General features: G+C 37.7%; 9 protein-coding genes across 12 annotated transcripts; 4 read left to right on the top strand and 5 right to left on the bottom strand.

Annotated features, from left to right (window-relative positions):
- Positions 1-729: 729 nt before the first annotated feature.
- On the bottom strand, positions 730-2,818 carry LOC108850344 (cytochrome P450 71B34-like). Its single transcript, XM_018623894.2, has 3 exons — positions 2,417-2,818; positions 1,769-2,349; positions 730-1,450 (listed from the first exon to the last, which is right to left on the bottom strand). Exons 1-3 carry the CDS (start codon positions 2,721-2,723, stop codon positions 845-847), a joined length of 1,494 nt encoding a protein of 497 aa, XP_018479396.2. The 5' UTR covers positions 2,724-2,818; the 3' UTR covers positions 730-844.
- A 2,647-nt stretch (positions 2,819-5,465) lies between these two features.
- Positions 5,466-7,807, bottom strand: LOC108851793 (cytochrome P450 71B26). The gene is made up of 3 exons (XM_018625265.2): positions 7,472-7,807; positions 6,814-7,394; positions 5,466-6,373 (listed from the first exon to the last, which is right to left on the bottom strand). Exons 1-3 carry the CDS (start codon positions 7,776-7,778, stop codon positions 5,759-5,761), a joined length of 1,503 nt encoding a protein of 500 aa, XP_018480767.1. The 5' UTR covers positions 7,779-7,807; the 3' UTR covers positions 5,466-5,758.
- Positions 7,808-8,832: 1,025 nt separating this feature from the next.
- Positions 8,833-10,929, bottom strand: LOC108851792 (NDR1/HIN1-like protein 13). The gene has a single exon (XM_018625264.2). It carries the CDS (start codon positions 10,597-10,599, stop codon positions 9,421-9,423), a length of 1,179 nt encoding a protein of 392 aa, XP_018480766.1. The 5' UTR covers positions 10,600-10,929; the 3' UTR covers positions 8,833-9,420.
- A 216-nt stretch (positions 10,930-11,145) lies between these two features.
- Positions 11,146-11,916, bottom strand: LOC108851791 (uncharacterized). The gene is made up of 2 exons (XM_018625263.2): positions 11,540-11,916; positions 11,146-11,379 (listed from the first exon to the last, which is right to left on the bottom strand). Exons 1-2 carry the CDS (start codon positions 11,830-11,832, stop codon positions 11,370-11,372), a joined length of 303 nt encoding a protein of 100 aa, XP_018480765.1. The 5' UTR covers positions 11,833-11,916; the 3' UTR covers positions 11,146-11,369.
- A 253-nt stretch (positions 11,917-12,169) lies between these two features.
- LOC108851790 (protein PECTIC ARABINOGALACTAN SYNTHESIS-RELATED) lies at positions 12,170-15,464 on the top strand. Its single transcript, XM_018625262.2, has 11 exons — positions 12,170-12,643; positions 12,770-12,820; positions 12,910-13,000; positions 13,147-13,223; positions 13,365-13,453; positions 13,615-13,734; positions 13,948-14,064; positions 14,152-14,295; positions 14,390-14,513; positions 14,595-14,786; positions 14,867-15,464. The coding sequence occupies exons 1-11, from the start codon at positions 12,335-12,337 to the stop codon at positions 15,224-15,226; spliced, it is 1,674 nt and encodes a 557-aa protein (XP_018480764.1). The 5' UTR covers positions 12,170-12,334; the 3' UTR covers positions 15,227-15,464.
- A 1,134-nt stretch (positions 15,465-16,598) lies between these two features.
- On the top strand, positions 16,599-19,102 carry LOC108851787 (eukaryotic translation initiation factor 4B1). The gene is made up of 3 exons (XM_018625257.2): positions 16,599-17,921; positions 18,290-18,709; positions 18,828-19,102. The coding sequence occupies exons 1-3, from the start codon at positions 16,753-16,755 to the stop codon at positions 18,850-18,852; spliced, it is 1,614 nt and encodes a 537-aa protein (XP_018480759.1). The 5' UTR covers positions 16,599-16,752; the 3' UTR covers positions 18,853-19,102.
- A 4-nt stretch (positions 19,103-19,106) lies between these two features.
- LOC108851788 (uncharacterized) lies at positions 19,107-21,146 on the bottom strand. Its single transcript, XM_018625258.2, has 6 exons — positions 20,861-21,146; positions 20,583-20,794; positions 20,186-20,503; positions 20,039-20,113; positions 19,882-19,956; positions 19,107-19,790 (listed from the first exon to the last, which is right to left on the bottom strand). The coding sequence occupies exons 1-6, from the start codon at positions 21,051-21,053 to the stop codon at positions 19,236-19,238; spliced, it is 1,428 nt and encodes a 475-aa protein (XP_018480760.1). The 5' UTR covers positions 21,054-21,146; the 3' UTR covers positions 19,107-19,235.
- Positions 21,147-21,224: 78 nt separating this feature from the next.
- LOC108851789 (glycine-rich RNA-binding protein RZ1A) lies at positions 21,225-22,903 on the top strand. Of its 4 annotated transcripts, none has more exons than XM_057006941.1 (4): positions 21,225-21,353; positions 21,668-21,794; positions 21,913-22,555; positions 22,609-22,903. In XM_057006941.1, exons 2-3 carry the CDS (start codon positions 21,684-21,686, stop codon positions 22,537-22,539), a joined length of 738 nt encoding a protein of 245 aa, XP_056862921.1. In that variant the 5' UTR covers positions 21,225-21,353; positions 21,668-21,683; the 3' UTR covers positions 22,540-22,555; positions 22,609-22,903. The 4 variants fall into 4 exon arrangements, with proteins under 4 accessions (XP_056862921.1, XP_018480762.1, XP_018480763.1 ...); XM_018625260.2 differs by having other exon boundaries at positions 21,226-21,353; positions 22,632-22,903; XM_018625261.2 differs by having other exon boundaries at positions 21,246-21,353; positions 21,678-21,794; positions 22,632-22,903.
- A 713-nt stretch (positions 22,904-23,616) lies between these two features.
- Positions 23,617-25,357, top strand: LOC108832346 (GDSL esterase/lipase At3g26430). The gene is made up of 5 exons (XM_018605835.2): positions 23,617-23,925; positions 24,017-24,226; positions 24,323-24,492; positions 24,581-24,851; positions 24,926-25,357. Exons 1-5 carry the CDS (start codon positions 23,691-23,693, stop codon positions 25,189-25,191), a joined length of 1,152 nt encoding a protein of 383 aa, XP_018461337.2. The 5' UTR covers positions 23,617-23,690; the 3' UTR covers positions 25,192-25,357.
- Positions 25,358-25,787: the final 430 nt, after the last annotated feature.

The raw sequence follows: 25,787 nt of genomic DNA, 5'->3' as shown, positions 1-25,787 counted from the left end.
CATATAGATATTTTATTGTTATCTGGAAAATCAAAATTTTATATTATAAAATGTTAATACATAAAACAATTTAAAATTAAATATTAATCAGTCAAAAGTAATTTTGTTTATGTGTCATATTTTCTATGATTTAAGGTTTTTATTTATTAAATAATTAAAATAATTTTATATTAAAATATTAGATTATAAGTTATATTAGATAATTGATTACAAACTAATTTGATACAATCATCAAAATAAAAACTTCATTTAAAAAATATAATTTCTATATATTTTTTTTATCTGGAAATAATTTTTTTTATTATAAAACTGTAAGATATAGAACAATATATAATTAAATTTAACCAATCAAAATTATTTGTATAAAATATTTTCTAAAATATTTCTAATATACATGTGCTTTTAAAAGTTTATCACAATAATAAATATATACATATTGAAGAAATTTTTTATCATATATATATATGTTTGATTTAAATTTTTTGTTAAAGCATAAACAATTATTTATTATAATAATTTTTAAATTAATAAGACATAAACTAATAATTAGTTGTAAATGGATTATTCCCTGCAACACCTAGTTTATAATTATAGACAATCAACTTTTGGCTACAAGTTCGTATATATACAATTTATAGGCAATACAATGTGTGTTTCATTGTTGAGATAAATATTAAACTTTTGTCACCGAGATAACTCTTAGTTAAATACTGTTTTATGAGAAAAAGGTAGTCATGGCTTTGTTTTTTAATCTTAAAAAAAAACTCAAGAAGTAGTTTATAATTTTTTTTTTTGAACTTTAGTTTATAATCTTATGGTGAACTTATTTTAGAAACACAAGACCTTAACGCTTAACAGGAACAAGTAGAAGATCATGTTTCTTGTAAATAGTAAGTCCTGGAGCTTCTTCCATCTTCATATCCTCACATTTCATTCCTTCAGGCAACTCCCAGTCAAAACGATTCAGCAGATTCGCCAGACCAAACTCAACCATTTTAGTCCCCATGTAAATTGCAGGACACATTCTCCTACCACTCCCAAATGGCAACAACTCAAAGTTATGTCCTTTCACATTAATGCTATTATCCATAAACCTTTCCGGAATAAACTCTTCTGGATCTTTCCATGCCTCTGGATCTCGCCCAATAGCCCAAACATTCACTTGAAGCCTTGTATTGACTGGAATTGTGTAGCCATTGATCTCAAATTCTGTCATTACTAGTCTTGGTAGCAGAAGAGGTGTTGTAGGATGAAGCCTCCATGTTTCTCTGATCATCATTTTCATGAACTCTAGCTCCTCAGTATCTTCTAAGCTGATTAATTCTTTTTCCCCAAATTTTTCTCGGATTTCAGATTGAACTTTCTTCATCAGGCGTGGGTTTTTTGAGAGTTCCGCCATTGCCCATGTCATTGTTATTGCAGAAGTATCTATTCCCGCTAGAAGAATGTTCTGAAAACAACGATAATCAAAATTAGGAATACGTAATACAATCAAAAATTTAAATTAATATTGTATATTGTTATATATGCTCTCTCCATTGCATAATATAAGATGTTTAGAAGACTTTGCTGTTTTAAACTTAAGATTTTAAAATTTTCGTATATTGACTTAAATTTTATTTAAAACTATTTAACCAATTATAGAATTTTAGTGATTAACTGAATTATTTTAAATTTATAGTTTTCATGGTGTTTTGGGAGAAATATAAGTTTCTTAATTTTTAATTTTTGTATGAGAGAGTATGTTTAAAAAAAAAATCGTACTTACAATGAGGAGTGCTTTGATATTGTTTCTTGTGAATTTTGCTTGTCCAAGAACAACTTTTTCCTTTTCCAACTTCATGAGAAGGTCCACGAAATCTTCATTCTCTTCTTTACCTTTCTTTAGATGCAGATCAATCATCTGTTCACAGAAGGCATCAAGATCTTGTGCGCTTCTCTCTCTACGTTTATGTAAACCCGTGAATCGATCCAAGATCCAGCCAACATAAGGGTAAAAATATGAGGCAGAGAAGCTCCCTAAGATCTCAAGTGCCTCAGGGACCAACTCGTTGAACCTCTCACTGTCAAGCACAGTGTCTTGGAAACTCACACCAAATGATGCCCTGCAAACCACGCTAGCAGTTAAAGAAAGAAGCTTCTCGCTCAAGTTAACCGGAGATTTCCTAGAGGCTGATTCAGCGAGTGAAGTCATCAGTTTCCTCATCTCCTCGTATTTGATGGGTTGAATCGAATGAATACGTTTGATGTTAAAGAGTTCTTGAACAGAGAGCTTCCTTATTTCTTTCCAGTAATCATCAAACGGAGAGAAAGCGATGTCCTTGTAGTTGTAAGAGAGCTTCCTTGAGCCTGAAGAAACCATTGGTTATGTTATCATAATCAATACAAAATCGAAACTTTAATTACTTAAAAGTACCTGCTAATGATGGACGGCTACAACAATTAAGGTCAAAGACTCTTAGGGCTTGCCTTGCTGTATCAGGAGTAGAAACTACGATCATTGGGACTGTACCAAGCTTCATAAATATCACTGGACCATACTTTTTGGAGAGTCTCCATAGAGACTGATGTGGCAATTCTCCAAGCTGATGTAAATTTCCGATGATCGGAAGCCTTGGAGGACTCGGAGGAAGTTTGGAGTTTGATTGTTTGAACAGTTTAAGGAAAATTATTGAGACTAGGGTAAGGACTAAAAAGTAGAGGAGATAGAGAGAGGTTGCCATTTTTCCCTTAATTGTTTGATCTGTGTTTTCTGTTTCTCAAATAGTTTAACTGAAATTGTGCTTTACAGCTAATGATCAACTTCATTACGGAAATATGTATGATAACTTTTTTACGTGGAGGATATATAACTACTTGACACAAGGCTCCGGTTTTATTCATTGCTATGATGTATAACGTATGTCTCTTTGTGCGTGAAGAGATAATGTTCTGGCTGTAAGTCCATTATTTGGATTTAAATCTCGGGTTGTTTTCTTGGTTTCTAAGCTTGGTTTCACTGTTTTCGTTCTCCAATTTATCTTTCAAACAACTTTTGTATCTAATTACTTTACTCTATTTGACTCGTTTACCGTTATATATATTTTAATTCTCTACAGAAAATTTAAATTGTTTTTCTGATAAGTCAGTGTTTTGTCGGTAATACGTACGTTTATCAATTATTATGATCATTGTTACATGTGACTTATATTGTGTGGATGAGAACTCTCACGCAGACGCTCACTTAACCACTTCACAATTATTTCACATCTATATTATTAAAGCTGAAATTTCTTTTGATACTATTTCAAAATTTAGATATCAGATTAAATATTTCTTTTTATTTATACATTTAGCCATTATATTTTTTTTTTATTTACAGATTATGCATTTGAAAACTTAGATAGCATATTAAATGAAAGTTATTTGGAAACTTGGATAACATAATAAATGAGAATTGTTTGGAAACATGAATAACATATTAAATATTTTTTTAATTTACACATCTAGTCATTATATTTCTTTCTTATTTACACAATCTCGAAATATATAGTGTATGTTATATAAAACTTTATAAATATAGTATTAATTTATTAATTTTATTCAAATATAAAAATTTAAAGAAAGTTCGATTTAAATCTGTATTATGTTAATTAAACAGGTATTACGCTATAGAGAGTTTATGATGCGTGGAGTTATCATGTTATTCTTTTTTCCGTAGAAAACTAATGTAAAAAATTAAAATATTGAGTATGTTATTTCATTTTAAAATAAATTAACAAAACACATCATGTTAATATATGAATATTATAATTACATAATGCATTTCATAAATTTATAATTTTTTAATATAACACTGTGTACAGATAAAAATTATTGCTGTAAAACAATATATTTTACTCTATATGTAAATTAGAAAATATATATATGAGATTCTTTTTATAAAACCAACGGTTTATGAATTTACGTTGAATACAAGATCACTCAAACATCCACGCGGAGCAAGTTCTAGTTATTATGGTTTAAAGTTACATAATTGTGGCCTTAACTTATCCTTGCTCAACTAAATTTCTATAACCTTTTTTTTTGAATTTCTATAACCTTATTATTGGTTGATGATAATATTATGAGTTGTGTTATTACACTCCAATGTGTAGAACACATTTGTATATGCAAATTACAAACATAGATAGTTGCATAATTACGGATTGTTGATGATATGAATTAAACAGGCTAATTTTAGGAACTAAGAAATAATGAAAAGAATGAGTATGTAAAATTTATAACAAAGTGACTTATATGCTTTTTGATATTATTACTTTTAGTTTTTTAGTGTGTCTCCAAAGTGGAAAGCAACTCAACAACTTTGATCAAGGCAGCAGAAGGATCAGAGCAGATTTCAGAACTTCATAGAGTTTTGTTGGATATTAGAATGTTTGTCCTCTCATTTTGAATCTCTTTCTTTTGGTTGGATCTCTAGAGAGATTAGAGCACCCGCAATAGAGGTCCTTAAAGGGGAATCCTTAGAAACAAAATAATTAAATAATCGGTAGGTTCCACTAAAAATTAAGGATTCGATCCTTAAAATCTTTAAATAAATATCAATTCTTAAAGAATCTTTAATTTGTGTCGGTCCGCAATTGGTTGATATATATTTTTTTTAATCTGAAAAAGAAAAAAAAATAATAATTAAAAATTCAAAACATATTATTCCTAAGAACTCCTCTTGAGTAATACCATTGCGGGTGCTCTAAATGTCATTGCCGATAAACTGGCAAAAGAAGCTCTGTTTGTAGGTGATGCCTTTATGGCTCCCACCTAACACTTTTTATGGATTAATGCAAGTAGTGTTCAAAAAAAAAGTGTGTCTCCAAAGATTAAAATAAGGATGGAGTAAAGATAGCAAAAGCAAAAATTCTGAAATTGATATCTTTAAAAGTTATTATAAGAACTAGAATACATTCTACATCTATATTGAAATTCACAACAATCTAGGTTAGATTTGACATTGTGCATACACTCGGTGTGACCACTTAATCAATTGAACTTCAGACGCGCGAGTGTTTTGTCGGTAGCTTGGCAGATTGTGAGAATACCAGAAATATATCACAAGATTGTATAACATGTCTTTAGCAATCTATAACTCTGTTCCCATCATTTATTTTATATATGGCTTATAGTGGTTTAAAAATATATCGAGATCATGTTACACACTGATCATAATAAATGCCTTGAATTTATAACACAAACGACATCATATAACACAAGATGTAATACTTTCTAATAATATCGTCTTGACGTCTTGCATTATACCCAAGTGGTTCTTGATTTAATCGTTTTTCTTTATGTATAGCAAAACCCCATACTTATTCTGGTTCTTAGCCTTCTGTCTGCATGTTCAATTATTTTTCTGGTGGTTCAGAGAAACTTTTTGGTACATCTCTTTTATATAATTAATCCAGCACAGAAATTAATCTCATCTAGACCCATGAGTATCTAACGAACAATATTATCATCCTCACGCTTTTTCTTTTTTCATGAGCCTCAAAAATAATGAAGATACATCATGTTTTCCAGTGTATTCCATAACTTTGGCATCTAGAAAAAATAATACATTTTAAAAGTACATTGTTATCTAACAAACTATTACACTTTTAAAATTATCTTACACATTTGGTAGAGCTTTCGTTGACCAATAGGACGACAAAAAAGGAACAAGACATTTCTTTATATATGACAATAGTGACGTATTGTAGATGAAGAACTCATTTGAAAGTGATCAATGATCTAAGTACTTCATAGGAACAAGTAGAAGCTCACTTTTCTTGCTCACACTAAGTCCAGGAGATTCTTCTACGTCGATGTCTTCAACCGCTATGCCTTCTGGCAATTTCCAATCAAAATTACACAGCATATTTGCAAGACCACACTCAACCATTGTTGTTCCCATAAAAATTGCAGGACAGACTCTCCGGCCACTCCCAAACGGTAACAACTCATAGTTTTTCCCTTTTGAATCAATGTTATTATCCATAAACCTCTCAGGAAGAAACTCCTCCGGGTCTTTCCAGGTATCAGGATCACGCCCAATGGCCCAAACATTCACATGAAGCCGTGTCTTGGCGTTTATGGTGTAGCCGTTGATCTCAAATTCTGACATTGCTTCTCTTGGAGAAAGAAGAGGTACTGGAGGATGAATTCTCCATGTTTCTTTGATCACCATTTTCAGGTAAGTTAGCTTATCTGTGTCATCAAGGCTAATAATGGATTTGTTCCCCATTTGGTTTCTGATTTCAGATTGAACTTTCTTCATCACTCTAGGGTTTCTAGTCAGTTCTGTCATTGCCCATGTCATTGTGACTGCAGATGTCTCGACACCTCCTAAAAGAATGTTCTATGTACAAGAACAAATAAATAAACATGTAAGAATTATCATATTTTAGGAATTAAAAACAGAGTAAGAAATGAATTGGGAATACAAGTAACACATATATTGAATTGAAGTTATATAAACTACAAACATTCTAAGAAGATATAACCCTTTTAGTTATACGAGAACATATTCTCTTACTAATATTACAAACTGTTATTTTATTATATATGAAGTCGAATGGAGCTAGTGTTTCTTTTATTGCTTAACACTAAAGTTTTGTTGTAGTTCATTTCTAATATTTTTGTATAATTGTAACAAATGTATATATTTTTATATAATAATTATATAAATCCAAAACACTGAAAACGAAAGTTGATGAATTTTAAAGGAAAAAACTTAGACCAAAACTAAATATAGATCAATATTAATTTATGGATATGAGTTTTTTATTGAATCTTTACCATCAAAATAGCCTTGATATGGTTTCTTGTGAGATTGTCATTTCCAAGAACAGTTCCTTCCTTCTCTAACCTCAAGAGCAGATCAACGAAATCTTCACTCCCTTGTTTCTTTTCCTCTTTATGCAGATTAATCACATATTCATAGAACGCATCAAGATCTCTCACGCTTCTCTCCCTCCTCCCTTGTAAACCCGTGAACTGGTCGATGATCCAACCCACGTACGGAATAAAGTCAGCGGCAGAGAAGCTTCCCAACATCTCGAACGCCTCGCGGACTAACTTATTAAACCCGTCACTGTTGATACCAGTCCCCTCAAAACTAACACCAAATGCTGCTTTGCATACCTCACGTTTAGTTAAATCAAGAAATGTTTTATTCACACTGATAGGTAATTTCTGAGAAGCTGATTCGGCAACTGAGTCGATCAGTTTCTTGACCTGCTCGTCCATGATGGGTTTAATGGAAAGTACTTGTTTGGTACTAAATAGTTCCATAACAGCTAGCTTCCTTACTTCTTTCCAGTAATCACTAAAAGGAGAGAAAGCTATGTCCAGATTGTTGTAAGAGAGTTCTCTAAGCCCTGGGGAGTGACACAATACCAACAATACGTTAACCATTCAAAACTTTACTATGTGTTGTGAGATTTACATTAATTACCTGCTACCGTAGGACGGCTACAACAGTGGACGTCATGGTCTCTTAGAGCTTGTTTTGCGGTTTCAACAGAAGAAAGCACGACCATTGGGACTTTTCCAAGGTTCAAAAGCATCACGGGACCATACTTCTTTGACATATTCCATAGAGATTGGTGTGGTAAAACTCCGAGCTGGTGTAAGTTTCCGATGATCGGATAACCAGGAGGAGAAGGTGGTTTCCGGGGTTGCGGCCTCTTTGAACTTCTGTAAGCGGCGATTACCCCAGAAAAGATTAGGAAGAGAAGTGGTAGAACCCAAATGTTATCCATTTGTATTTTTCTGAGTCACGACTCATAACCAAAGCTCATGCCGATATATACAACTTTAATAATTTAATTTATGAAAATGGCAAAAAGAATTATTATAATAATCAAATGTGAGGAAACGCCGAATTTTTTGACTATTTATTTATTTATTTTTTTTTGAAATTTTTTTTTGACTATTTAGTGAACACAAAAATTGTGAAGAATATATTCTACATGAAAACTAGCAAATGATTTGCACTATATAGTGGAGAGTGATTTACATAGAGTCTTTCACGTATAAAGACAATTTTTTTTGAGTTTTTATTACATGGTAACTAGTTTAGATTCGCGCTTTTGACGGAATAAATATTATATATAAATTACTTTCATGTATTATGTATTTTTATATATTATGAAATAATAAATATATATTAAATAATTAAAATTTAGTAACTGCGTATATAATTAAATTGATGCAAACACATAATAAATTTCATTAATTCAAAACAAACATTTTTTTAGTTTTGATCATTTGTATTTTTATAACAAAAATTTAAAATCACATAAGAAAAAATCAAAGAAAAACTGATTTATTTTGGAGGCAGAGGATAGTGTTAAAACATTTTTTATGAAATGATGTACATATGAAGAGTATAAATAGTTTGAAAAATCGTCGTAAGAAAAAAAGAATAGTTTAAAAAATCAAGGGGAGTCTAAAAAACATCTGTTTTTTAGTTATATTGATTACAATCATAATATTAATCTAAAAAATTCAATTATCCTAAACTTTGAAATATTTCTTCAAAAATATAAAATTGAATATTTTAAACTACCAACTAATCTACTTCTGTTTGATTTCTCGTCAAAAAAAAAAAAAAAAAAAAAAAAAAAAAAATTGAATATTTTTATATTAATAATTTTAATGAGATATTAGTAATGAAGTTATTCTCATTGACCTATTGGTGAAATGGTTCATACATATACGTAACTGACTGATCTCAGCTCTCAAAAGGATATTTAATTTATTTCTTGTGCTTTAGTTGACAAGAATCTTCACAGAACTTGTTGGTGCTTTTTTCTGCTAACTCAGAACTTGTTGGTGTTTAGTACGCAAGTAAATTACTAGTATTACATTTACAGGTCAAAGATTTAAGATCTAATTGAAAAAAAGTTACAAGCAAAAACCTTTGGTATTGACAAGACGTTGTAGCCCAATGGTTAGGACGGGTCCCCGCCTGCACCCAGGTAGGGGGTTCGATCCACGCCGGAGGGAACTACCTTGCAACGCTCTTGTCACCCACACGGATATGGGCCATGCTTTCGGCCCATTTGAAAAACTGGGAGGGGCGTCTATCCGTGGGCATTCCTTCCCCTTGGGGATTAGTCTGGGCCTTCTGGGCCTGGGATACCCCCAGGTTAAACAAAAAAAAAAAAAAAAAAACCTTTGGTATTATTCATTCTTTCATGTATAACATTCAATAAAGTTAAAAAAGTCTTAAGACAGCCTTCTTAAGTTAGGAACTTTAACTCTACTTAGCAAAAATTAATAACGCACATAAAATCAAATGATTTAAATTAATAAATCAGACAGAGTTATCAATGAGTACAGTAAATTAATTATTTTCCGAAGATAAAAAAAAATGGAGCAAACGAAAATAACAATACGTTAGCGTTTGGTACTGCATCTTCTAGCACGCATAGCTCCAGAAGGAGGACTATTCAAAGAAAAGCTGCAATGAGTATGCAACGTATAAGAGTACCTAAACAAGGCCCCTAAGTTCGAACGTGCATGAAACGTTCCTCTCACGTTCAACAAAACCGGACCGTTTTCAATCTGACGCTGCAGCTCCCGGCTCTGCGTTGGCTCAAGCTGAACTTGACTGGTCACGAGATGAACGTTCGCAAACATGGACATCTTCTTAGGAACCTTGAAAGGCTGAATGTACTGAGACGCTATGAGAGTGTTGTAATAGTAAAGCTCGAACGTCAAAGAGGTGAACTCTACACTGCTTTTCTTGTTTGGGTTTGTGAAGTTTGCCAACATGGTTAGGTCTCCGTTTAGTAGAAACCCCATGTCGAGATAAGCAGCGTTTAGGTTAGCTGATGAGATGTCGATGTGAGGAGAGCGTGGACGGTACACTAGGTAGACGATTAGGACGACTAGACCGCTGAGAATAAGAATGATCCAGAAAATAGCACAGCAGAATGCGGCTGACCATGTCGCTGCGTTTGTTTGGTCTCTTGAAGGTCGGTCTCTTGAAGGCGGTGGTGGTGTCCGGTGGCTACCACGGTGATGCGGTGATGGTGTTGGAGCGGTTCTCCATGGAGTTGGTTTGGCTATGGGAGGTAATGATGTTGTATAACCGCGTGGTGCTTGTGGTGGAGATGGAGATCGTTGTTGTTGTTGTTGATGATGACCGTCAGGGCTTAATAGTAACGGTCTTTTAGCAGAGTTTGGATTCTTCTTCCGTGCTGGTCGTTTCTCTTCAGGGCTTGATAGTACTGGTATCTTGGAAGAGTTTGAAGTCTCCCGTGGGGGTAGTCTCTCTTCTGGTCTTAGTGGTACAGGTATTACGGAATGAGGCGGTTCGTGGACCGGTCGTTTACCTTGATCTTCTGGTCTTAGTGGTACAGGTATTACGGAATGAGGAGGTTCGTGGACTGGACGTTTACCGTGGCGATCACGAGGCTTGATTTGGATTCCTGGTGCAGCTTTCGGGTGAGATTTCGAGGTTTGATGTGGGGGTGTTTGTGAGGTAGAGGCACCACCACCTTTGAGGTGTTGGTTCTGAGATGGAAGGCGCGCGAAATGGGGGTTGGTTTCATAATGATGATGATGAGACATTTAGAGGGAAGAAGCTAAGAAAGCATCAAAAGAAGATTTTGAGTTAGGGAGAGGCTAAAGATGAAGGGAGATTTCAACTGTTACCCAATGTCTAAATGAGAGATTAGAGAGAAAGAGGAGGATAACTTGGTGACAAGTTCAAGTAACGATGCTTGTTGTGTGAGATAATCTGTCCAGAACATAAATAATTGAAAGTAATACATGGAAGCAAGTAATCTTTCTGTAGATTCCTTGTCCTTTGAAGTAAACAAAAAAGAAAGATAATCTATCATCAAACAGTCTCTCTTTATTTTTCTCGCTTTATAAGTTCATTGTACATCACTCAGCCACTTTCTTTTTTTTTTTAATCCAGGAGAGAAATGGTTAAGAGCTTGTTGCCTACCCCCTAAATGAGTTTTCCACTACTATGTAGTAGCATAAATAATGACTGGAACAGAAAAGACAATACAAGTAGAGAGGCTTGCAGTCATTACAAGGCGCAGATAAGCAAGCAGGACACAGTGTCCTATCATTAACTATCTTAACATCCCATAAACAAACTTCGAGAGTAAATGTACTTCATGAATCTGAAGTTGATCATAGAAAAAAACATTATTTATAGAGTAAACAACTAACAGTGATCCAGGATTATACCAATTCCAAAATGATTTCATTAATCAAAAATAACTGTTGATATATTATCACAGATACTAGCACTGATCAAAGATTCATTCCCCGAAAATGTAATGTAGAGAAAGATGACGAATGTTTATAGCAACACCGCCCAGCCCTCATAGACCTCTGCAAAGAAGAAGGTGAGAGAAACCATTACACATCACAATCTGTTGTCAAGAGCAGATTCCTAGACTATATGTTCTTGAGAGCAAGTGTGACTAAATGATTCCCATATATTCATTCCAGCAACCATTAAACCCTAAATGTGAACACTTTGAAGCTATACCTGACTTTCTTAATGAGGATGGACTGGAGTTTGCGAGCAAAGTCAATGGATTTGATCTTGCGTTCAAGGTTCTTCCTAGCGAGAACCTTCTTCTCCGAGTTTTTGATGTGATGCGTCTGCTGCGCTTTTATCAGCCTCTCCATCCCGCTCGACTGCATCTTCCTCTGCAGTATCGTCAGCGCCTTGTCCAGATCCCCCGAGAACACCTTCACCCTTATCCCTCTCTCCTGCTGCAGCTGGTTCTGACTCCACCGAGTCACCACTTCCGTAACTCGCTTCGCTATCGCGTTCATCTTCTTCGCCAAGAGCTTCGAACTGAGTGATAATGATGGAGATTGAATGACGACGACTAGGTTAAAGAAAGGGCTTAGCGATGGAGGAAATGAGACAAATCAGAGAGTTTGTGGGGTGGTTATGTTAGTTATATTAATTATAGGGTGTATTTTGCAAATACTCAAAACACTGTTTGTCATGGAGGAAATGAGACAAATCAGAGAGTTTAAGGATGTTTATGTAATTATAGTAAACTATGGGGATGTATTTTGTAAATATAAAATAAGCTACACCTCTGTTTGAGTTAGAGAGTGTTGACTTTGAAGTGAGAACAACAAACAGAGTCTTTCAAAAAAAAAAAGCTTTTCTCCAAATCTGTAGTGTTTTGAGAGTCTCTCTCTCTCCAAGCTTTCTTCCTCACTGTTACAAACTGTTAGCTCTCTCCACTGAGATTGAGATTGAGTGAGATCATAGAGGGAATCGATAAAGCAAAAGCTGGCGACTTTCAGCCCTCGGCGAGCAATGGCGGAGCTGCGGCACTCGGGCTCCGCCGGGAGCCGATCTTCCTCCTCTCCGCTCCGCGTCGGAGACGAGGACTCTTCCTCTCCTCACGTGCACGATCACTCACCCAACGGCGGAGACGACGAAGACGGACAACGCCCACCGCGTAACCGTCCGATCTGGTCGGTATCTGGGCTCCACTCTCTGTTCCCTTTCCTCGGCGGCGACGATCCTAGGGTTTCTCCTCAGAAGAATAAGATTTCGATCCTTTTGATATTGATTCTCGCCGTCGTGAGCTTGATCTCCGTTTACGGGATCGTTAATCACTTGGTAAAGTCTCTTCCTTTCGATCTACGAACGAGATCTTCCATGCTTTTTGATCTATGTTGAATCGATTTGGGAAAGTACTCGCTTGCTTATGAGCACTTCTCTCTCTCTGTTGATTATTGTCTGCAGAATGCACCGTACTTGTGTAAGAAAGATGGGATTGTGCTTAACTGTCCTCATGTAAGTGTTTTAGCTTTGGTGTGTTTTTGTCAAAAGGCGTAAGTTTTGAATCCGTTAGATCGAGCTGTGTGTTTGTTTGCGTTTGGTAGGTAAAAGAGTCACCTTCTCCCTGGGAGAATCCTTTGTCTGCAACTACTTCTTGGAAGCCTTGCGCTGAGCGGCGGATTGGTGGAGTCTCAGGTATTAAGAACTAGAAGGGATCTCTATTGGCATTGTCTTTTTTTTTTCTCTCCTCCAGATTTGTCTTTTTTTTTGTGAATGTTTGAGAATAGTTTTTGTTTGATGTCAGCTTATTAGCAATTCTCATTTTTAACTTTGTTTTTCAGATCTTCTTCCTGAGAATGAAACAAATGGATATGTTTTCATTCATGCTGAGGGTGGTTTGAATCAGCAGCGTATTGCTGTACGTATCTCTTCCATGCTTTTTATCTCCTTTTCCTCTTTCCGCTGTCATATCATGGATCAATATGCAAATGGCTACTGTTTTTGGTTCTTTCTCATTATGGAAGCTTGAGTTATGCCTTTTTACGGCTTTTGTTTACAGATCTGCAATGCAGTAGCTGTTGCCAAGATTATGAATGCAACTCTGATTCTACCAGTACTGAAGCAGGATCAGATTTGGAAAGACCAAACGTAAGCTTGTTCAGATATTCTTGATTTTTTTCTTCTAAGTTTCTAGTTAGTGCTGCTACTTTGTATTCTAGTTATGATTATGTTAGCACATTGATAATGGAGTCAGGTATTCTCTCCATTTTTTTCATAGTTTCACTGAATCTATTAGCTTTCTTTTGCAGGAAATTTGAAGACATTTTTGATGTAGATCATTTCATTGATTACTTGAAGGATGATGTCCGAATTGTTAGAGATATACCTGACTGGTTCACTGACAAAACAGAGTTATTCTCTAGTATAAGGTCTGCTTTATCAACTCTTTATCTATCTGTTGTTTTTTTTTTTATCAAATCTATTTATTGATTATAATATATACTTGTTTGAAGATTACAAAAGTGAGCTTGTGGTTTTATGGCGTCATCTGGTCCTCCTTTTGTGTGTATCTGGTTTAAAGTGGATTAATACTTTTTAAATTAGGTAAGACTTTGACCGAGTTATTTTCTTGTCTTCTGCAGAAGAACAGTCAAAAACATTCCCAAATATGCAGCAGCTCAGTTCTATATAGACAATGTTTTGCCACGAATCAAGGAGAAGAAAATAATGGCCTTGAAGCCTTTTGTAGATCGACTTGGGTATATAATCTACATTCTCTATAGTTTAGCTCTCTGACTTTTTGGAAATTTTCTTAAAACATCCTTGTGGTGCTGGAAAATTCTCAGGTATGACAATGTTCCTCAAGAAATCAACAGGTTACGATGCCGTGTAAACTATCATGCTCTCAAATTTCTCCCTGAGATAGAACAGATGGCTGATTCTCTCGTTTCAAGAATGAGAAATCGCACTGGAAATCCAATTCCCTATATGTATGAAAATATCAGACATCAAGAACTTTGTTTTTTAACTTGAGACTTTAAAGCATCTTTTTGACTCAAGAAAATATCATTCTCTCTTCTGTAGGGCTCTTCATCTTAGATTCGAGAAAGGAATGGTTGGTTTATCCTTTTGTGATTTTGTTGGGACAAGAGAAGAGAAAGCTAGAATGGCAGAATACAGACAAAAGGAATGGCCTCGGCGCTTCAAGGTGACTTTTTCAAGTGGTTGATAACTTGTATTTGGTGCTCTCAACCGCTGGCTTAACTAACTTGCTTGACATGTTTTGCAGAATGGTTCCCATCTCTGGCAGCTCGCCTTGCAGAAGCGCAAAGAAGGTCGATGCCCTCTTGAGCCAGGAGAAGTTGCTGTGATCCTACGTGCAATGGGCTATCCAAAAGAAACACAAATCTATGTAGCATCTGGTCAAGTCTACGGAGGCCAAAACCGTATGGCTCCTCTAAGAAACATGTTCCCAAATTTGGTAAAGAACACCGAACCCTATCTCATCAAAATCTGTCAGGAAGCTTAGTGTCTCTCACACAATCTTCCTTTCAAAACCAGGTAACAAAGGAGGATTTAGCAGGGAAAGAGGAACTAGCAAGCTTTAGAAAGCACGTAACCAGCCTGGCTGCTCTAGATTTCTTGGTTTGTTTGAAGTCGGATGTGTTTGTGATGACACACGGTGGAAACTTTGCAAAACTGATCATTGGAGCAAGGAGATATATGGGTCATCGCCAGAAATCAATCAAACCGGATAAAGGGTTAATGTCGAAATCATTTGGGGATCCTTACATGGGGTGGGCAACGTTTGTGGAAGATGTAGTTGTAACCCATCAAACAAGGACCGGTTTGCCTGAAGAAACTTTCCCTAACTACGATCTTTGGGAGAATCCTCTCACTCCATGTATGTGTAAAGCTTGATGATGCTTTTGTGTCAGAATTGTGAGCTGGTTGGATTAAGATAAAAAGAAGAGGAGATGAGTTTGGTCTGGATTTTGTGGGAGGAGCAAGAGACTAGATATTTGGTAGTTTGTTTTCTTCCTTTTCCCTTATTTTTAACCCTTTAAAAGCCTTTTCTTTGTAATCATTTTGACATTATGTAAAGTTGCTAGTGAAGAGGAAAAAAAAGTTACGAAGATACATTGAGCTTTGAGACATGTTTGAAACTCCGATTTGAGATATACAAATATGAAAAGAAGATGACTTGCAGAAGAATAAGAGAACACATGTGTCTCCCTCCCAAATGAGAGAACTGAATACATTCCCTCGAGAATGTTATTAATCATCTTCTGCAGCCGAAACTGGCTCCAATGGAGAAGTGCATGTCGCCTTTTTCAACCTAAATCCGGTGAAGACAACAATATCATCAGCCAAGATAAAAAAGACATTCCCAAAGCTCTTCAGAACAAGTAGAATCTTGGAGGAGCTTTGTGTAAGAGCCACGACACGAGAACGGCAAAAGATTCAGTATCGATTCAAAAAGAATCTCATGGTCCTGCTCTGTTCCTTCTTCTTTGTAGTCTTGCATGACTTATATCAGATCAACAGCTTTTTTTTACCCCTACTCCTACATACAATGTCCTTTCTCGTCCTACAGTGATGTTTCATCTTTCTTTTTCTTTTTGGCATAGTGATGTTTCAGCCGAGTAAAATAGAGTTATGTATTTTGGGAAAATAATGCTTCAATACATTCGTTTTTCTTTTTGGTAAAATAATCTAATTATATTTGTTGGAAAAAAAAGAACTATGCTTTAGTAACACTTCTCACAATAACAATCAGCAAGCAACATACAATACAAATTATTTGGAAAATGATTAAAACTCTGATGTCATTTGGATTTTTCTTATAAAACAACACTATGTTTTACTCTAAATAACAGATGATTTTTAATGAAATAGCATCTTATTTAGAATTAAAAAAAAATCACAGATACATCATATACTCGTATACATGTCTGAATAAAGAAAATCATACACATGTCTAATTAATTACCTACCTAATTGGGCGTAATAATTATGCCATTACAATTTTTAAAAAAGTTGGTTTAAAACGAGTTAATAGATGATTCATTATCAACCGTTCATTTCGTACAGTCAACCGTCACTTACTTTACAACGTAGCGTGACCACCCACTCAAGCCGTAACTTCCTTCAAACTCTCGATTCTAATTGGCACGCCTACCTCACGCGCTACACAAACGCGTGTCTCTCGGTTTCCCCGTCCATCTCTCCTTCGTTGAGAAGGCAGCATGCAAAAGAATAAATCCCATTTCCTTCATGATTTTTCCCCACAGAAATTAAAAAAAAGCTTTTCATCTTCACGCAAAAGGAATAATAATCTCCCAAAACGGTTTTCTTCAATAGATCAAAGCTTTTCAATCGAAAACCCTAGATCTTATTCCGATTTAGATCTCTCTCTATTTCAGATCTGAAGAGTGAATTGAGATATGTCGAAGCCCTGGGGTGGGATTGGAATCGGGGCGTGGGCGGACGAAGCGGAGAAGGCAGATGAAGAGCAGGCGGCGGCGGATGTGCAGAGTTTCCCTAGCTTGAAAGAGGCAGCGAGCAATGTTAAGTCTAAGAAGAAGAAGAAGATGACTCTATCCGAGTTCGAGGCTTATTCAGCAGCGCCTGCAGGCAGAAACTCTGTTGGATTGACGCAGCAAGAGATTCTCCAGCTGCCTACTGGTCCTAGGCAGCGCTCGGAGGACGAGATGCAGCCTGGGAGGTTGGGCGGTGGGTTCTCTTCTTACGGAGGTCGTTCTGGTGGGATGGGGAGAGATCGGAATGATTCCGAAGGTTCCTGGGGTGGTAGTGGTGGTGGGAGGAGAGCGTATGGTGGTGGTGGGTTTGATGATGATAGGAGAGGAGGTTCTCCTAGGGTTTCGGAGTTTCCTCAGTCTTCGAGAGCTGATGAGGTTGATGATTGGGGGAAAGCTAAAAAGTCGATTCCTTTTGATCAAGGACGGCAAGGAGGTGGTCGTTATGGTGGCCTCGGAGGCGGTGGTGGTGGTAGTTTTAACGGCGGTGGTGGCAGTTTTGGCGGTGGAGGTGGTGGTGGATTCTCCAAAGCTGACGAAACTGATAACTGGGCGGCAGGGAAAAGACAAGCTCCGGTTCGGTCATCTACATTTGGGTCCGGTTACGGTGATTCAGGCCGTGAGCCTGACCGTTGGTCTAGAGGAGTAGCCGTAGGTGGTGTTCAGGAGGAACGTCGTCGTTTGGTTTTAGAGCCACGGAAAGTTGACTCAGGAGGAGCGAGTGAGACTCCACCAGCTGCTGGTGCTAAGACGAGTAAGCCGAGCCCGTTTGGGGCAGCTAGGCCAAGGGAGGAGGTTTTAGCTGAGAAAGGTTTGGACTGGAAGAAACTTGACTCGGAGATTGAGGCTAAGAAAGGAGGAGGTTCTCAGACGAGCAGGCCAACAAGCGCACATTCTAGCAGACCTTCTAGTCCTCAGTCTAACAGGTCTGAGAGTTCGGGTTTGAATAATGTGGTGAAACCTAGACCCAAGGTGAATCCTTTTGGAGATGCCAAGCCTCGAGAAGTGTTGCTGGAGGAACAAGGGAAGGATTGGCGCAAGATGGATATGGAACTTGAGCATCGCAGAGTTGACAGGTCCTTGCTCATCTGGATTTTTTTGTGTTTTACTGAGGGCTGTAGATCTGTTTCATTTCTATGCTGCATTTATCTGAATATTGATTTTCTGCTTGACCACTGCTTAAATGACAAAGTTAAGTATGAATTGACATTTAACTGCTTGATATAGTATGTCATACGTCAATCATTGGTAGATTCAAAGTCTGTTAGATAACTTTTGCGTCTTTCTCTGGTGTTATCTGAGCGATTGTTTTGTGCCTAAATGAAAGTTTTGAGATGCTTCTTGTGTGATCCTTATGTTAAATGGAATTCTGTGATGCGTTTCCTTGTTAGCTTGATGAGAATAGGCTATTGATCTCTGTTTTGTGAAAACCATTTTTTTCCAGGCCTGAAACAGAAGAAGAGAAGATGTTGAAGGAAGAGATTGAAGAACTAAGGAAAAAACTCGAGAAGGAATCCATTGCTCCTGAGATCAAGCAAGAACCTGGCACTAATAATAATCACAACCATGATTTACCAGAAACTCTACGTGGCAAAGAGAAAGATCTGGAAATACTAACCCGTGAGTTGGACGACAGAGTCAGGTTCAGGCAGAAACCAGTTGAGAGGCCCGGGTCTGGTGCAGGCAGAACCGGTTCTTACTCAGAAAGAACACATTCTCGGTCTGGATCAATCGATGAGTCCAGGAGTTTTGAGTCCACAGAGAGACCTAGATCTCGTGGAGCAGTTGATGCCTGGGTTAGACCTGTGGATGATCAGCGAAGAAACTTCCAAGGAAGCAAAGAGCGTGGATTCTTCAGCAACAGGTTAGTCCATTACAATCTAAAATCTCATTCTCTACAAAGATATTTTGCATTTAGGATCATCTTCTTTCAGCTAATCAGAATAGTCAACCAATGTTATACTAATCTCTGGTTCTGGCAGGCCGTCGTCTAGGGAAGGATGGTAAGAAGGAAACGAAGACCAGCCCAATGTTAGATGTCCTTACAGGTGATCCCTGTCAGGCGTTAATTTGTAGTAATAAAAATTTATCATCTCCTTGAAAAAAAACACTCTAATCTTTGGTCCTTTTTTGTTGGTTCATCTTCGGAATCAGAGCCTTGTTGTTTGTTTTTGGTATTCTTGTAAGCGAAGGCGTGTGCCGGAAGAGAATGTCTCTTTCTGTTTTACTTTCTAAAGAAACGTTTGTTTGCCAGTAACCTCAACTCAAAAGTTAATTTGTACTGGAAAAGAAAAAAAACATCTCCACAACAAAGTCAGAATAGCGTTTAAAGCATAAATCAACCAAAATACAACAAAAAGAACACAATACTCGATGCTTACACTGTTCTGTTAAACATACTTCCCTCTATACTTAGGTTTAGGATCTTTAAAGGATTTGGACTCGGTATGAATCTGGGAAGCATCAGTAGAAGGTTTAAACACAGAGGAATGGATATTACCTTCCTCTAGCCACTTAAGATGATTCTCTCTAAACTCTAAATGCATTAAACGAGCAGCTTCTTCAATCTCTTCACTATAAGGCTCTACTTTCACCATTGTAAGCAAAACCCGACTGTAACGCGAGCTCAAGATCTGTTCAGAGACAGCAACCAACTTGAAACACGGGTGCTCGGGAAACTTAACCTCACTGCCACTCTCATCTCTCAGAACCGGGAAGAAAAAGACGAGCCTTCCTTTCATCACCAGCATTCTTGCAGCAAGGTGAAGAAGATCGTGAACACACTCCACTAGACTATATGCTCCGGTGGATGGAATGTGGCCACTTCTTTTGTCCTCTGGAACAGTGTAAGGATCCACTGTCCCTCTAAGGATCTTCCTGCCACCGGATTTGCGTCCACCAGCTCGAACTCCGTAAGGTGGATCACAAATAATTGCATCAAATATCTGGACCAATGAAGACAGAAGACATAAACTAGCGATCTCAACTCAAAATACCAGCGAAGATAGTGAAAACCAAAATAAGAGAGTAAATTACCTCCTTAAGCCCGGAACGCCAAGGAGGAACGTTATTATCCATTCTAAGCAAAGCAACTGGCGCAGGTAGTCCATACTGCATACCCGATAGTATATGTAAGAAACCTAAATATCAAAATAAAAGAAAGAAACATAACAGGGGAAGTAACGGCACCAACCTGCTTGAAATTGCTCCAAACATTACAGTCTGGACCACGTCCATCACGCACTACCCTGATATCAATATCTGCACCCTAATACAACAACCCCTCTGTCAGTTCCAAATCCAAGTACGGGAATAAAGAAACCAAGGAAGGTTACAAAACCATTGTCATTGCGCCAAAACGCGCAGCAGAAACAAGAATGCTCCCTGTACCAACAAAAGGATCATACACAAGTTTCCCAGATGCAGCTTTCGCTTGATTAGCCATCAAGAAGGCCATCTCAGCGTCCATAGCAGTTGGGCCAAGGTAAGTACGAGACTTGAGCTGAAAAGTAGGCAAAAGCTTCCTGTCAGCAAAACCAACCTCCCTCCCAAAAAAGATCCTTCTCTGAACAATAGGTGGGAGTCCATTGCTCTCTTCAGATTCATCCATCTCCATGAGGAAAAAGTTGTGATCTGGGTTCTTCAAGTTAACCTTCCCCTGCAATAATCAAAACGTTAAGTAAGACACACCAAAAGAGAGAGAGAGAGAGAGAGTGAAACAAGAAAGAGCTTTAGACCTCAAAGGGGATATAAGTAAGTGAATGGATCCTCTCCTTCTGCTCATCGAAAGTCAGAGCCTTTCCGAAAGTTTCAACGGAAATCCTAAAGGTGGAGTCAGAAGCGAGAAAGGGGAGCTTGCGAGAATCAGGGAAGGTTTCGATGGAGTCTTTAAGCTCTTCGTAGCAAGTTCCTTCACCCCAAAGCTCGTACATTCCCTTCACCAAAATGCCTACACTAACACCATTTCTTTGAGAAAGAAGGAAGAAAGGTAAGAGAGAGAAGGAAAGAATCATACTTCGCTTGGCGATGTTCTGTGCGATTTCTTCGGAAGAAAGTCGAACGAAGTGGAATGGAGTATCGTTATGGTGATGTTCGGGAAGACGCCATTGGAGAGACTCATCCTCCTCTCCGAAGAGCTCGGCTAAAGCTTCCACCTCTGGCTTTCTGAAGTCTAGTAGCCTGTGGTAGAAGACGCAGAGGAACCACATCTCTTCTTCTTCTTTTTTTCACCCAAATCCAAAACCCTAGGAGAGACCTGAGAAGAGGAGACGAAGACGGAGAAAAGGCGCCGACGGCGACTAAAACCTCTCGTAGAATCTTCCTTTAACGGCCCATTTTCTAAACGGCCCAATATACACTTACATAAATTGACGAAAATACCCCCACGAGATAGTGAATAAGACGATAGGACTCTTTACTTCATATGTGTGTATTAGCCTTCTTATCAATAAATTAGGGTTACGTCGCGAATCACGTTCAGATCTCATCTTCTCCGCTCTCTCTCTCTGGTACGATTTGTTGGTTCTTCTTAATTGTTTTGCTTGGACTGTAAGTCTTTGTTTCCGATTGCAATTCGAGTTACGAATGTTTTGATAATAGGTTTCAATTGAAATTAGCTTCATAAATACATGTGACAACTTCATATATATATATATATATATATTCTGATGTTTTACTAATATCTTAGAGAACAAGATCAGATGTATACTTGAGGATCTGCTGTTCTAAGTTTCTTTGTTTAGCTCCCTTCAATACGATGACGCTTACTGGATCTTCTGGGAGTCGTATTGATTTTTTTTCTCAAACAAAAAAAATTGGGCAGTGTGTTGTAGAAGAAGATGTCAGAAGAGGTGGAGTACCGCTGCTTCATTGGTGGCCTTGCGTGGTCAACGTCTGATCGTGGCCTCAGAGATGCCTTTGAGAAGTATGGTCACCTCCTTGAGGCCAAGGTAATCTCATTTATCTCTTCTTTTAGTGGCTATCTGCATTGTTAGTATGTTACTTGAGATGTTGAAGATGCTTTCAGTGACGTTATTATTTGATTGACATAACTCTCATGTGTTACAGGTGGTGCTTGACAAGTTTTCTGGCCGTTCCCGTGGTTTTGGGTTCATCACTTTTGATGAGAAGAAAGCTATGGACGAAGCTATTGCTGCCATGAATGGGATGGATTTGGATGGGCGGACTATTACTGTTGATAAAGCTCAGCCGCTTCAGGGTGGGTCTGGCAGGGATCATGATGGTGGTGACCGCAGCCGTGATCGTGGGTATGACCGTGACCGTAGCCGTCCATCTGGTGGGCGAGGAGGTTCAGGTGGTGGGGATTGCTTTAAATGTGGCAAGCCTGGACATTTTGCAAGGGAGTGTCCTGATGAATCCGGTAGAGGTGGTGGGGGAAGGTACAGCTCGAGGGATGATAGGTACGGTGCCAAGGATGATAGGTACGGTGCCAAGGATGATAGGTACAGCTCAAAGGACGATAGGTACAGTGCAAAGGATGACAGGTATGGTGATAAGGAAGATAGGTACGGTAGGGATGGTGGTAGAGATGGTGGTAGGGATCGCTATGGACCTGATCGCAATGGCGACCGCTCTGGAGGACGTAGCAGGGATGGTGGCAGCCGTGGAGGTCCAGGAGGGGAGAGGCACAGTCGTGCTCCATATGATCGCCCCAGAGCTGGAGGCTTTCACTAGAATTCTACTCCAAAGGGTATGTTAAAGTTTATTATCAAGTGATGGTAATGCTATAGACTTAAATTGAAGGCTATTCACATCTTATTCTGCAGTGAAAGAAGTGAAGGTTTTCTGCTTTCGGATCTCTTGTCACGTACGGTGTTAAAAGTTGCGATGGATGGTGTCTGTTTTCTTCGATGTATTTGGAAAGCTCAAGAAAGAAGATGTGTCTCTGTTTTTGCTAAAACTCAAGAGTCGGCTATGTTCTTTAAAGTGCTCTCCTTTTGATATGTTGGTCCTTATGGAAACTTGTGCTTGGTTGGTTTGAGACAATTTAAGATGTGCTACTTTATGCTTATCGTAATGAACGACCATATTTGCAAAAGCCTCAGGTATGCGATTGATCTCTACAGAATATCAAGGGTCGACATTTGGTAAAACTTTCAAATGTTTGTTATATATTGGGGATTATTGATTCTGATAAATGATGCAGGATCATCTGTGATACTACTTGGGTTTAGCCGAGAGATAACGACCGGTCTATAAAACTTGTGACGGAATTTGGAAATATACGTTGCTGATACTTGGCTAGTGGAAAAATGATCCTTGTAGATAGTTCATGGTTCAAGTCAAATCGAGTGTTTTCTTCCGAGTAACGAAGTTCTTGTATCCCATGTTCGTTTTTGGCTCGTCTAGTTTGTGGACATCTCTCTATTCTTTGCGGGTTCTCTACTTCTCGTCTTGCCTCTGCTTCTGCTGCGTCTCTTTGCTCGCCTAGTTTATGGCATCTCTCTTGTACTTCTTCTGGGGTTCACTACTTTTTCTCCGTGCCTCTACGACTGCTCGTCTCTTTGCTCGTGGCCCACCCTTATTCTTTATTCGACACATATTTGTCTTCTCTATATATTCAGTAGATGCTTTAATTACATACACTTGCGTGATTTATATGCATATCATTTGGATGCTCCTCTGATTCAACCATTTTTAACATAATTAAAGACTTGATCAGCAACATGAGTTCTGCCGGGATTAGCGTAGTAAACATTGACTTGACTATTTTATAGCAATAGAATAGTACTTTTTCTTCATTTGGCTCCTTATTAGCGAAGCCAATTGAGAGCTTTTTAACCTTCAGAAGAAGACACACAGACGAAACAAAAAGAGAAAAAAAAATGCAAACTCAACTGTATTTGATAACGGTTGTCGTATTAGCATCATTTCTCGTACATCCTCGAGTTTGTTCTCCAACCTGTAGTTTCCCGGCGATCTTCAACTTCGGCGACTCTAATTCCGACACAGGAGGTCTCTCAGCCGCCTTCGGACAAGCACCTTACCCTAATGGAGAAACCTTCTTCCACACCCCTTCCGGTCGGTTCTCAGATGGTCGACTCATCGTTGACTTCATAGGTGCTTACTACTTGACCACATATTCCTTATCTTCCACAATAAAGTTGGAATCTTTGCTGAAATTTCTCACTTACCCATTTGTTGAAATCAGCGGAGGAGTTAAGGTTGCCATACCTAAACGCTTTCCTAGACTCCATCGGTTCAAACTTCAGCCATGGTGCGAATTTCGCCACCGCCGGATCCACCGTCCGTCCACCAAACACCACCATTTCTCAGAGCGGTGCCAGTCCAATCTCTCTCGACGTTCAGTTGGTTCAGTTCTCCGATTTCCTCACTCGTTCACAACTCATTCGCACTCGAGGTACTCAAAGCTTCAACCTTTATAAGAAACATGTGTGCAAGATTATCATAATGTTTTTTTTATATTTGATCTCCTCGTCTTTGAGTTGAAACATAGGTGGCGTATTTGAATATTTACTTCCGAGGAAAGATTATTTCTCTCAAGCATTGTACACATTCGACATTGGTCAGAACGATCTCACTACTGGATTGAAACTCAACATGACAACAGATCAAATCAAGGCTTACATTCCAGATGTTCTCGATCAGCTGTCCAATGCCATTCGTGTAAGGGAGAAATGATACTCTCTCTGTCCACTAGATACTTTTTAACTTTGGTTTACTGAAGTTTACTGTCTTTGGTTTCTTTCTGTAGAAGGTGTATAAGAATGGAGGAAGAAGATTTTGGATACATAACACTGCTCCAATTGGCTGTTTACCTTATGTCTTGGACCGGTGGCCTGTACCGGCTTCTCAGATCGATAAGCACGGTTGTGCAGTTCCGCGTAATGAGATTGCTAGGTATTATAACTCTGAGCTCGAAAAAAGAGTGGTTGGGTTAAGAAAAGAGCTGTCTAAAGCTGCATTCACTTACGTTGATGTCTACTCTATCAAGCTTACTCTCATCACTCAAGCCGAGAAACTTGGTACGTACAAACCGTTAGGTGACTCTAGGACTCGGTTTAGACCGGTTCTAATGGTTTTGTTTCCTTTGTTTTAGGTTTTAAAAGTCCTTTGGTTGCTTGTTGCGGACATGGTGGGAAGTATAATTTCGACAAACTCATCAAATGTGGAGTTAAATATATGGTGAATGGGAAAGAGACCGTGCTTGCAAAGTCTTGTGACGACGTGTCGTTGAGAGTTAACTGGGACGGCGTGCATTTCACTGAAGCGGCAAACCGTTGGATCTTTCAGCAGATAAACGGCGGAGCGTTTTCGGATCCTCCTCTTCCTCTTAAGTTTGCCTGCACCAGATCAGTCATGTGACCAGAGTGCCCTTTAAATATGGGGATTAATAAAGCTTTTTGAACTATTTATATATTATATGCTGTTTAATAAAAAAGATTGGTTGCTTGTTTTTCTTTGTTTTTTTTTGTCTGCATCTACAAAATTGGCTCATGAAAATGAAATGGCAACTACATATCATATTTTATTTTGAATTTTCTAATACATTTTTATAGCAATGAAGTGCAAGTTTTTTGTAACATATCAAGTGATTTTTACCCAAAAAAAACGTATATCAACGTAGATACGACATCACAATTCTACATCATTAGAGCGTGAATTTTGGTATAAGCTTTTTAATCCGCTAGTTAACTAACATTAAAGGTCTAGGTTCCAAAAATATATTAAAGTATCATTTATATAGATTAATGTTGATAAGTTCATATAATATTTTCACTATTATATAAATAAAATTTGTCTAATTATTTGTTACAGAATTATATATTTAATATTTTAATAATATAACAATAATAAAAAGTTATTTTACCTTATATTTTAATAAATTCAAATTGAATTATTTTTGTACAATTTTCTTTCTTTTAACAGCCGTAAAAAGCAGCTCACCACTATCTCACAAG

Source organism: Raphanus sativus, chromosome 4, assembly GCF_000801105.2.
Source record: "Raphanus sativus cultivar WK10039 chromosome 4, ASM80110v3, whole genome shotgun sequence".
NCBI lineage: Eukaryota > Viridiplantae > Streptophyta > Magnoliopsida > Brassicales > Brassicaceae > Raphanus > Raphanus sativus.
The sequence above is the reverse complement of the archived record's forward strand: the minus strand, read 5'-3'. Positions and strand labels throughout refer to the sequence as shown.